At 38.3% G+C, this 13,103-nt stretch overlaps 1 protein-coding gene across 3 annotated transcripts in view; it reads left to right on the top strand.

The window, feature by feature from the left end:
• Positions 1-13,103, top strand: part of nlgn3a (neuroligin 3a) — a 169,354-nt gene that overhangs the window by 137,316 nt on the left and 18,935 nt on the right. For all 3 annotated transcript variants that reach the window (XM_026279858.1, XM_026279856.1, XM_026279857.1), the window contains one exon: positions 10,405-11,194. In XM_026279858.1, coding sequence (XP_026135643.1) covers positions 10,405-11,194 — 790 coding nt within the window. The remainder of the gene's footprint in view (positions 1-10,404; positions 11,195-13,103) is intronic.

Below are 13,103 nucleotides of genomic sequence, written 5' to 3'. Positions count from 1 at the left end.
ATCTTCAAAATAGTGCTTTTTGTAAAAATGTCAAGATTTAACGTTTTATTAAATAATTTGTAATATTTCATCCTATATTTTGGTCACACTTTATTTTAAGGTCCAATTCTTGTAAATATGAACAAACAATTAACTGAAATATTTCCCTTAATAAACTCCTAATTTGCTGTTTATTAGTAGTTTGTGAGGTGGTTGTTGGGTTTAGGTATTGGGAGGATTAGGGATGTAAAATATGGTCATGTTTAATTATATACTCGGCTATATATTATTTATACACTGTAACACTAATAAACAGCCAGTATGTTAATAATAGGCATGCTAATAGTTGAAAGTGAGATTTGGTTTCATACTAACGTGTTACTGATGTTCTTACTAACGTACTAAAGCACTTGTTATAATTATAATTATAACTGTTGTGTTATTCAATACATGAAAAGCTCACTGCGCTTTGCGTGTGTAGATCTGTAAAAAATTATCACTTTTAGTCGTAAAAGAACAAATTGGTCTACATTTATTTTATTTTTTATCTTGTGGCGCCTTCAGTGAATCGTTTCCTCACATTACTGCACTTAGTTCTTTTTCAAATGCAGTCTAATGGTTCCCAGGTGTGTTTATCCACTTCTCATTACAGGTGTTCAACAGACATGATTTAATCACTGATTGTTTAACGATCTCAATTAGACAAAACTTAAGTGCATGTATGATGTGATCCAATATATCAAGCATGTAGTGTTATTAACAAACTCCTCATGATCATCTAGAGCAGGGAGTGTTTTTTTTAGATATGTGTGTGTGTCTCCTCTATCAGACTGAATTCAGATCTTGTAGTATCTTCTAATGAACCGATGAGGTCAATCATCAAACAACATTAAAGGTCCCATGAAATGCCTTGAAACAGGCAACATTATTCTATTTCGTGACTTAATTGAAACTGAAACAGGAAGAGAGGGTGGGACATATCAAGCAACCCCGCCCCCTTTTTAAAATAGCCAATTTGCGTTTTGTTTATATCTTCAGATTCTAGAGAGCATTTGTTTGGTCAGAAGATTTGATGAGAAGAAGAAATACGATGTGCCGTCAAAAAAAAAACAAACGTTGAGCCATTTTGACAGAAGTAACAAACTGCAATCTTCTAAATGCTAATTTTGGCACTGTTTTCAAGCAAACTGCCTTATTTATAACATTAAGGCGAACATATTGATACTAACACTAAAAAACTAGTTAATTTTGATTTCATGGCGACTTTAACACAAATTTGAGTAAAAATAAAACTAGGTAGTGGTATGACACATCAGGACATTCAACATGATATAAGAGGAAGAGGAAGGTTTCATAAGACAAATCAGGTCATTATTTAGAAAGAGTGAGGTTAAATGAAAAGAGAAGATGTTGAAATCTTCATTGAGGCCCAGAGGTAACATCAGCTTCCAACGATTCATTCAATAGGTCTCCTGCTGTAATTATTTCCTCCTGCATTTCCATTTCTTCTGAGATTTGCAACTTTTTTCCATTCTTATGCAGGTTAACTGTGTTATATCAGGTTTGCAATCATGAAAGTGTGTTGTGATCTGTGAACTGACATCACATCTCCTAATAGCTGATTTATGCTCACTTATACATGTCTTGACATTTTTCCAATATTAATGGACAAGGGCATTTTAACCTACTGTATAGATCATGTGTTGCAGAACATATGATCAATGGACTGACATAAATATTTTTCTTATATGTACATCTGTGAAAATAAATAACGTTGTACAACATCTGATCAATGAGTTAATGTAAATATTTTTCTTATTTGTACATCTGTGAAATTCACAGTTCTCAATACAATTTCTTTATAAATGCTTTCTTCTTTTCTTTTACTGTAACAGATTTATTTGCCCTATAGCATGATCTTGAGTGAATAAATACTGCAGGATGCTTAAAAGTTTCCTTTTAATGACGAATATATATAAATGGTTCTCCAAAATGTCTTATCCTTTGTTTATCAAGAAAGAAATCATTATAAGTTACCATTCAACAAGATTTTTCTTTGTCTTGTATATGTTTGATTCAATAATTGTTGATTATCTAATCATTTATCTTAAATACTGATTGAAGCCAATTGTGTGGGTTTCCTTGCACTTTAGATTGCACAAACACTACATGTTCTTCAAAACTCTCCTCTGAATCAAAATTCAGCATAGATGATGGAAATGATTAAAATAGCAATCCCGTTTTTAATAAAAGAGGATGATAACTATCAACTGAAAGCATTGTATTTCTGTCCGTATGCTTCCATAAAACTGTAGTTTAAGGATGTACTGTAGGATCATTTAAGATTAGTAAATGAAGAAAATTAATACATTTATGAATTTTTTTGAAGAGCATACAAGTTTCAATAAGAATTATATTAAAGTATGTTTTTAGCTTACATGCTTGTCAGTACCGTTTTAAAAACAGTAGAAGCTATTTTGAAATGACACATAAAGATGCCTTTTTAAGTGGGTGTCCACATACAAAAGCTAAAGAACAACGTAAATCTCAGTGTATCAAACTGTGCTCAGATTTACTGTCCAAGGCTACATTATTGGTTATGTTAATCTCAGTACAGAACATTAACAGTTTCCAGCCTTCACACGGTGTACACAAGCAGCACGATGTGCGTGACACTTTATGTCTGTTTTTGCCAAGCACTGCACTGAATCCAGGCCATTAACAGCTGTTTGGTTAGCTACAGTTTACAGTTTGGGTTTCATATAGATGAATTAACATTTGGGTGTAAATGTAATGTCCCTCTTTATTCAAATTTTATGATTATCAAGATTTTTAATAATTCTTGACAAACTCTTTATCATTTAAATAAATGTTAACATTTTCAGATTTATGGCTATTTAGATATTATGGTTATTTAGAAAAAAAATAGAAATCTATATATATTTATTCAAATGTGAGCCTGCTGTTGTAGTTACAGCTTATGCAAGCTTTGTGAAACAGTCTAACAGTTTGCATGTTATCAAGTGTTGTCTATTTCTATTTAGCCTAAGGTATTCATCCTCTGGGTTTGCAGATGTTTCTCTAATTAAATTTGGTGGAAAACACATGGGCGCGTCTGTGTCAGTATTGTTTTCACTCTCTTATCTCACTGACATGTAACAGGTACTACACATTTGAGCAAAATGTCTCTGGCACATCACATGTGAGTTGTTTAGTGACCCGTTTGAAGCATCTGATGTCACGTTCAGTTGCTTATGATACAGTCTGCTGATAGCATTCAGCATCAGACAATACATAATGCACCACCGCATTTCTTACAATCACTGCAGCCCGATCCTTATAAGATTGTAATATTCTATGGCACTGCCAATGTAAAAAAAAAAAAAAAAAAAAACTAAAATGCTGTTTGGCCCTTGTGATTGCAATGGAATTGATTGCAGCCAGCCAGCTCGTCTAATCTATAGCATCTTGCTATCGCGATGAAAACAAGGACATTATGGTATTTTTTAGAAATCAGCCTGACCCTGCAGGCAATTTGTTGCATTATAGGCATCACTTGGCTGCCTTGGAAAATGAACTCCACAAAACCTCAGCTGCTACCTTCCGTGCGTTGTTGTCGTCGCATGTGCTGTAGCTATGGAGACAGACGTGAGTGGAAATAAAGAGGAATTGTCGCTTGTAGCACCAGCTCTTGCGTGTGGCGTGGTGACAGTAAACTGTGTTGATTAGTACGACTCTGTTCTTGTGGTCTGTTATGTAAAACCTGTCAGAGGGTTGGAGTGGGGCGGCAAGAAAAGAAGAGAAGGGGGCGGTAATGACATGCTGGGCCTAACCAGAGGCTGTCCCGCGGAGGGATCCCACTGTATAACAGCGATAGAGAGACGAGAGGGATTTGATGCTTGGGAGGGATTCTTAGCTGTGCTGGAGAGACGGCTCAGGAGAATGAGCCCAGAGCATAGACGGGCTCAAACACATAATCAGTGTGTGTGTGTGTGTGTGAGACAGCCCATGGAAATGAAAGTGGGGCTTATGATGAGAGTATCTGCAGTTCTGAGAAAGAGCAACAGTCCAGCCCAGTTTCAGACAGACAGACAGACAGATCGACGGATGGATGGGTGGATAGATGGACAGACAGACACACAGATAGATAGATAGATAGATAGATAGACAGACAGACAGACAGATCGACGGATGGATGGATGGATAGATGGACAGACAGACACACAGATAGATAGATAGATAGATAGATAGATAGATAGATAGACAGACAGACAGACAGACAGACAGTCAGACAGACAGACAGACAGACAGACAGACAGACAGACAGTCAGACAGAAAGACAGACAGACAGACGGTCGGACAGACAGACGGTCGGACGGACGGACGGACGGACAGACAGACGGTCGGACGGACGGACAGACAGACAGACAGACAGACGGTCGGACAGACAGACAGTAAGACAGACAGTCAGACAGACAGACAGACAGACAGTCAGACAGACGGTCGGTCGGTCGGACGGACAGACAGACAGTCAGACAGACAGACAGACAGACAGACAGACGGTCGGACAGACAGACAGTAAGACAGACAGTCAGACAGACGGTCGGACGGACGGACGGACAGACAGTCAGACAGACAGACAGACAGACAGACAGACAGAAAGACAGACAGATGGTCGGACGGACGGACAGTCAGACAGACAGACAGACATACAGTCAGACAGAAAGACAGACAGACGGTCGGACGGACGGACAGTCAGACAGACAGACAGACAGACAGAAAGACGGACGGACGGTTCGTACGGACGGATAGACAAATAGACGGATAGATGGACGGACATATAGATAGTTGGTGTTGTATACATAACTGGATAAGGATTTCACTCTGGGTGGAGCTGAATAGCAAAAGCCATAGAAAAAGGAAACCTTTATTATATCACGTCTAGATAGAAGGCAGTCTTTAAGAGTTGAGTGAAATAAAGATTATCCTGAATTCTGAGTGACCTGTCTCATAGTAAAGATGTGCAGAAATACGTTTTTGAGTGTGGCTCATTATCGTTGCGGCTAGGAAATGTCTGAAATGAGCAGGCGCTCGTCACTCCGCAAGGTCACTGGTCACGGGTTCGTACCTGAAGTGAATAATCCTCAGCTCAAAGCAGCAGAAGCATATTCTGTTCTGCCGTTTCACCGCTTTCTTGAGGACGATGGCAGCTGAGGTCGAAAGCAGAGCAGAGCAGCGTGTTTTAGCGAGGCCAAATGAGTGATTACCTCCAACTCCTGTCATAATTCACCATGACCTCAATCTGCCAGCGAAGCCTCTCCCTAACTGATCGCAGTTCAGGTGCTCTGCTCTGATGTTAAGCATAGTTAGAGAGAATTGCCTTTATCTGTCGCCTGTGCAGGGCTCACAAATTTGATGTGCAATGCTAACGGATCAGGTTGACACTAGAGAGACCTAATTACGTCTGTAATCAGCTTGCTAATGTGTTGAGTTGTCGATCTGCACCAAATCGTGTTCTTGTTGAGACAGGACATAAATGTGACACAGCTGTGACAATAAAAAATTACAGTATGTCTAAGTATTACATGTAAGCACAAAATAATTAGCTTGATTAGCTTTTTTGCATTAGAACACAACTGGCTTTTAATGAAAGAACAATCTCTATGTCAGCACATAAATGTAGATACAATGGTGACCTTCACCTGAAATAATTTCTTGAATCCAGCATATGAATCACTGAGACACCTTGGTGACCTTTGTGCTGATCTAGGTTCAGGAACCAGGGTGGAACTGTACTGCATATTTATTAGCAATCTGGCAGCATTTGTGGCCCAGATTGTAATGCTAACAATAGTAAACACATGCACGTGTTACTCATTTCCCTCCTCGTCCTGGAGTGAATGCAGATTATCAGCATTACAATCAAATGTCAGATATTGTTTACTGTTTTTAGACTTGCACCATCTGGCTGATCAGAGGGTGTGCAAAAGGAGGGGTAGTATAAAGTTCAATAATTGTGTGACCTGTGTGGTGAGCATGAAAGCTAGCCATGAATGAACTAGCATTCTGCCATGATGAGATGCTGCGGTGCGTCTGTGATGACTAGTAAAGTTTGAAAGTCTAAGCATACTGTACATGAAGGCGGATGATTTTAGCTACACAAACTTGATTTCACATGCTGTTTCATTCTGAAATGTGTAATTCATAAAGTAAGCATAAAGAGCAGTTGAAGGGATTTCATTGCAATGTGGCTGGAGCATGTGTCTTAGCTTGAATATTGTTAAGACAAACAGAGACGTCCTTTTCTAATACTAAAGTTCATCATTCTCATGCTGACATTCTGATTTCACTGATCTTGATGTGATAACAGATTAAAATCTTAATTTTAAAGGGGTCATGCAACTGAGAGAACTGTCAGTTCTTGATTTCAGTTCAGATATCAGTTCTTGATATTTACAGATATGAGAGGCTGCTCTGCAATAAATAACATACTGCTGCTATCAAAACTTATTATGAATTTTCTATCCTTCTGAAAGTCCAATATTTGAATTTAGGGATATCATGCCATCATAATTTCCTTATATGGCGTTCTCTGCACAATTCATGTCAATCAAAAGATCGATACTGCCATCAGGTAATAAAATACTTTTTTTTTTTCTTTTTTTTTTTTTTTTTGAACAAAAAAAACTTGCAAGCTTTATAAACTAATCTTGAGAAACACAAAATAAAAATCTAAATGTAAAATGCATTTCATGGGCATCATGACCTATGATCAGTGTAATACTTCAGGGTTTGCATGCAGATGTTCTTTGTCACAAACTGGTTTACTCTATATTAATTTCTCTATATTGTGATTATTCGATACACAAAAAGCAATCAAAGATCACTCTCTTCATACTCACTGGAGCAGTTGATTCAAGACCAGCGCAAGTCTATCATTGATTTGATTTCTGAATTTTTGCCGAATTTTACTCTGCTCAGTGGGTCTCTTATTAACATTATGTTTTCATTGTGTTAGTTATTAGGAAAGTATTTGTGAGTATTTGCACTCTTTTCATAGTAGACATGAATCCACTCTGTAATCCAAATGAATGGAAATGTTATATACAAATCAAATACATGAATTTTAATATTTCTGCCTAGTATTTTACTGCGTATTTAGAGCTCATAAAAGCTGGAGCATTGTAGCGAGAGGAAGGGATCAGATAGAGTCTTGGCTTCCTGAGCCCCAGGTGGCCATCTTTCATCCTCCAGCCACCCTGTGAATGCTTTGGAGAGAGAGTCGATATCCTTGACATCTGCTCCCTCGCCCTGGGAGTCTGGCCACTGTCCTGTCCTGAGCGCCTGCAGTAGAGCGAAGAGCTCAGTTATTCTCAGCCTCCAACGCAGACGCGCACACAAATACACGTGTCAGGTGTTAACGGACTACCAGCATTGACAGCACACCACCAGCACATTCCCCCAACCACTTCAACAGAAGAGCAATTGCAAAAATGAAAGGTTACGCAGGTTAGTTGGATTGGAAATATCACAGCCTGCCCATCTTCAAGGTGCGAGTCCTGGATATTCGTACTGCCTCAATCTCTTCATCGCTTGGCCTCCAGAATGTTAGCATTGGGGAAATTAGGAAACCTAAGTAGTGGGTAAATTTCCTTAGTGTGTAGTGGGACAACAAAGAAAAGCCTCGCTGCAGATCAATTGTGCAGTCAGGTAAGAAAGTGCCCAGAGGAGGGTGAAGCAGGGAGTCTCCAAGAAAAAACAAACCCTATTCGAGCACAAAGGAGAAAAATAACTTTTTTAGACTCTAAGCCCTCAAACACGCACTAGCCTGACTATATCTCTCGAACATTTCCAAGGCATTCATAATCACTGAACACCATGCATATGCTAGCTCACTTGGGTATTCTGAGTCTACGCTGCAGAGGGGTGGTAATAGTAATATTGAGTGGTCATTAAGGTGGGAGGGAGGCCACAACAGTTCTCACTGCTGGGATGTGTGGTACATTGCACTACCTACGCACTGCTGAGCCCAGGCTTCTTTGTAGTTGATAAGGAAGGAGTAGGAGTAGGAGTATTGTTGAAGAATTAGATTCCGTTTGCATGTTCTTATCGGTGATCTAAGCTTTAGAGAGCAGAGCATGTGTGGAAAGGTTTGTGTGCTGACATGTGCATGTTAAAAAGTCCTGGAGTCTTGGATCTCAGCACATTCAGATACACATCTCAACACAAATGTGGGTGTAGATTATAGCTGTGAACGTTTCAGTGGAGTGGATGAAATTATGTTGCATTCCTCGGCCCTTGGCCATCTGTGCCCATGTTTGTGCAGTGATTAGGTTTAATCATATTCTGCGTTCTGTGTTGCTTTGGCAGCCGTGGTTATGTGAGATCAATGCAAACAAACTCTGAGAAAATATTTAGACCTAAACGGCTTTTGATGGTCATTAAAGTATTTTAATTAAAGGCTCACACTCTCTAATTGTTCACCATCTTCAAATAATAACAGACGGATTATCATATTTTTTAAGTGCGACTTTATAATAGGTTGTCAATAAATTAAATTATATTGATTTAATTATATGGTACTGTGAAATTATTCACAGATGCATTTATCAATATTTGCTAGAAAAAGCCCCTAAATGAAAACAATTCAAAGACATTATTGTGGCAGATATTGAAAACAAAAATAAATTAAAAAAAATGTGTCTTTCAGAATTTATTATGTTGTTTTTTCCACATAGAGGAATCACCTACAATCCACAACAATCCAATTTGTTTAAACAAAATGTAGAGTTTTGTAGCCTTTCATACAAAACGCATTCTTCAACTTGCATGCATTTTATTATTATTATTGGTCTATGTATAATTGATTCATATGATACCTCGTGTTGCTGTTTTTTAAGTGTCTTACTCCATGAGCATTGCATTTAAAGGTGCAGCATCAAGTTTAAATGCATTCTCAAGACCTGTACATTGTGATTTATTTTGTTAGGCTCTATTTAGCTGTTTTTGACTCCAAGAACACATCCCATGTAAACAGCAAATCTCATTAAAAGTTATTTCACCATAAAATGTTAACATGAATATAACAGAGCAAAATAACTCTGATTAGTGGGCAAACATTCGCTCGCTTGCTCCAATCCCTCACTCATTCCTTATAGTGAATACTGTATGGTGTGCTCTATACACAGACAGTTCACAGGCTCATCCATTAATTCCTTATAGTGAATTCTGCATATTAGAATAGAAAGTGATTTCACTGACACTGAAGAGAAAAACTAATGCTGTTTGATTTGGTTGTGAAAAGTCACCTATGTTGGTCTATAATAAACTTCAACCACGTGTGTTTATTGTTTGTTTCATGGTTGTAAAAGGTTCAGTATCCCTTAAAGTTACTAAGGGGTAGCTTTTTGTCATGCCTACAAAACTAGCTGGCTTACTAATTCAGGCTAATATTTAGCTAAATGGTTTGCATCATTTTATATTTTGCAAAATAACCAATATGCATCATAAATGTTTTTTACAAGCCAAAAACTGTTTTTAAAGTAAATGTGCACCTTCCACTCCTCCCATGCGTTTCTCTTTTTCACACTCTGGCCAAAATGATGAGTGGGTCCAAAATATATGGTCATATTACAGTAAAACTGTACAGTTCCCAAGGTAAAGAGGGTGGGTCCACTTACCCACTGGCTCAACTTACCCCACTCGTCCCTACTGAAAGACCAACAAACCAGCTTAGGCTGGTTTTAGCAAAGAAATCAGTTAGCTGTCAGGCAAAGCAGTTAGCACTAAGCTAAAGCTGTAGACTAATGTTTCGTCTACAGTCTCATACTGGGTAGCTACTACATTTGCTTTGACGATTAAAAATGTTCTATCGTGTGAATATGGGTAGTATGAATGAAATTCGGATGCACTACATCTATTATGTTGTCACTTTCAAGTTACCTATCAGCATCAGTTTTGTTGCTTCATTGCCATTCAAGGCTCATAGACTCATGGAATAGTAAAGCATCCACTGAATGCACACACCACAAATTGTACTGTAGATTATCTGGGTACTTTTCAGCTCGTTTTTCAAAGAATATGAATTTGGACACATAATGTTTTAGCTATACTGTTTTCTCACAGTAACACAGCATGAAAGTTGTCATATTCTTACACAAACTAAGCAATTAGCTTCCTCAGCGAACGCTAACTTGCAATGCAAATAAAGGGAAGTGGTTAATTTGTCCATCTAGAGCTTTTTACATATTATGTGGTAGATTAAGACATTCATTTTCATATTTTCATGATAGCACTACACCACACTAAATAAGGCAAAGAATAGAACGATTCCTTTAATCAAACTCCCAGTCCTGCTTTATATTCATTTATTCCTGATGTGAAGCATTGTTTAAAATGCATTAATTTTGTCTCCTCTTGCTGCAGGACTGTTTCATCGAGCCATAATCCAGAGTGGCTCAGCATTGTCCAGCTGGGCCGTCAACTACCAGCCGGTTAAGTACACAAGGCTGCTGGCAGAGAAAGTGGGCTGTAATGTGCTGGACACACTAGACATGGTAGACTGCCTGAGAAAAAAGAGCGCTCGTGAGCTGGTGGAGCAAGACATCCAGCCAGCGAGATACCACGTCGCCTTTGGCCCAGTCATTGACGGCGATGTCATTCCCGACGACCCTGAGATCCTGATGGAGCAGGGTGAGTTCCTCAACTATGACATCATGCTGGGTGTCAACCAGGGTGAGGGGCTGCGCTTTGTGGAGAACGTTGTGGACTCTGAAGATGGCGTCTCGGGCAATGATTTTGATTTCTCGGTCTCTGACTTTGTGGACAGCCTTTATGGTTACCCAGAGGGAAAGGATACCCTACGAGAAACTATCAAGTTCATGTACACGGACTGGGCAGATAGAGACAACCCTGAGACGCGCCGTAAGACTCTGGTGGCGCTTTTCACCGATCATCAGTGGGTGGAGCCCTCGGTGGTGACGGCGGATCTTCACGCCCGGTATGGGTCGCCCACGTACTTCTACGCCTTCTACCACCACTGCCAGAGCCTGATGAAGCCCGCTTGGTCAGATGCGGCCCACGGAGATGAGGTGCCCTACGTTTTTGGCATTCCCATGATTGGCCCAACTGACCTCTTTCCCTGCAACTTCTCCAAAAATGATGTAATGCTCAGTGCTGTTGTCATGACCTACTGGACAAACTTTGCCAAAACTGGGTAAGTGCATTACTTACAACATGCAAAGTCTGTGGCATGGGCCATTATGTGATTGTATGATAGCAATTGATATTTAATTGACAAATCCATGCCTATTTTCTTTACTTAACATTCGACTGGATCTGGTGGCTATGGTGACTTCGAAATAAGAGAGAAACAAACTAATATTAGCATAGATATACAAGGTATTGTAATTACGTGTCTACGATGACACATAATTATTGTTTATTACCAAGCTACACTGAAGATTGCTAAACTCGTTACCAATTACAGCCAGACATCTAATTATTAGCAAAACTGTTCATTCATATACAAATAAAAAAAATGCCATTCATGTATGATAAACACAATATTTGAAAAAAAAAATTGCATTCATCTTCTCGGTAATCCTGCATACTGTAGTGCACCTTTAATAGTTTTGGACCCACTTTATATTAAGTGGCCTTAACAACTATGTACTTACATTTTAATTAATAATTTAGTACAATGTACTTATTGTGTACATACATGTTTTTACATTGTACTTATATAAAAAAAGACATGTAATTACATCTGTATTTAATTTCTGTAATAACATTTATAATTACACTGTTGACCCATACATTACACCTTAACCCACCCTTAAACTTACCCATACCTCCAACCCTCTCCCTAACCTTACCCCATCCCACCTCAAAAGCAGCAAAAGTGTTTTACAATACAATATGAACACAATAAGTAGTGTACTTTTTTTTTATGTAAGTACATAGTAGTTAAGGCCACCTAATATAAAGTGGGACCATAGTTTTTAATGATTTAGTAATTATTGATTACCTAATATGTAGCAAACGCAGTCCTTAATTCGCTAAGCTTGTACTACTCATTTGTCCTGCATTACTTCCTGCATAGTTACCTTTTATTAATGGATAATTATTCTAAAGTGTTATTTTCTGTTTGAGAGATTAACTCCCTTTGGTGTGGATTTAGTTTTTTGTCACTTTGCTGATCATTTACATGTGCAGACACTAAATGAAAGGTCAAATTAAAAAGCATAATACGTGCACTTTAACTGACAAAAGTGTCATGGCCATTTAAATAAAACAAAAAAAAAAATTGGCAGGAATTACATTTCTAAATTTGGTGAGTTGAATAAATTTACACCTGCTGGAGATCATTTGCTTTAAATACAAAATTCCGTCATCATCTACCCACATTCATGTAGCTCAAATACATATGATTTTTTTCTTTACTATAGAACCAAATGCTATGATAATACATGGTGGTCAGGGGCTTGACACCTCTGTCAATTGGTTAATTTCATACCATTTTTACTTCAAATTCAGAAGATAAGTATATAAATACACTGACTAGGTTGTTAGCAGAAAACTGACATTATGAGAGGTAACAAGTGTGTATGATTGTCAAAATATGTGAAATACCAGCCAGTAAATCAGAATGAACATTATATAAAATAAAAAAACCCTTGCTAAATGTACTGTGTTAAGCTTACTGAGATTTGTTATAGCACTTGCATATCATTGTTCTTTTGTTGATTTTGATTGCTTCCATTGTCCTCATTATAAGTCGCTTTGGATAAAAATGTCTGCTAAATGACTAAATGTAAATATTTATGCACCACGAGTGTGCAATTTAAAGTACATGCACAGTGAGTAGCACTCATTAAGCATGTCTGTTTTTCGTTATCCATTAGTAAATCTGTGACAGAATGCTATAGTTCACAGTATACTGTATGAATGGGACTTGAGATCCCGTGCAGAGATAATTATCAGTGGAACTTATCGCATTTCTACCCCTCAGCAATATTGATTAAAACCCCTCTCTTCACCTGATCACTGCCGCCCCAGGTGACCGCATACTCAACACGCCTCCTCCCTCGCTCCCCTTCTCCTTCCTGCTCAATCCTGCCCAG

This window comes from Carassius auratus, chromosome 14, assembly GCF_003368295.1.
Source record: "Carassius auratus strain Wakin chromosome 14, ASM336829v1, whole genome shotgun sequence".
NCBI classification, from domain to species: Eukaryota; Metazoa; Chordata; class Actinopteri; order Cypriniformes; family Cyprinidae; genus Carassius; species Carassius auratus.
The sequence above is the reverse complement of the archived record's forward strand: the minus strand, read 5'-3'. Positions and strand labels throughout refer to the sequence as shown.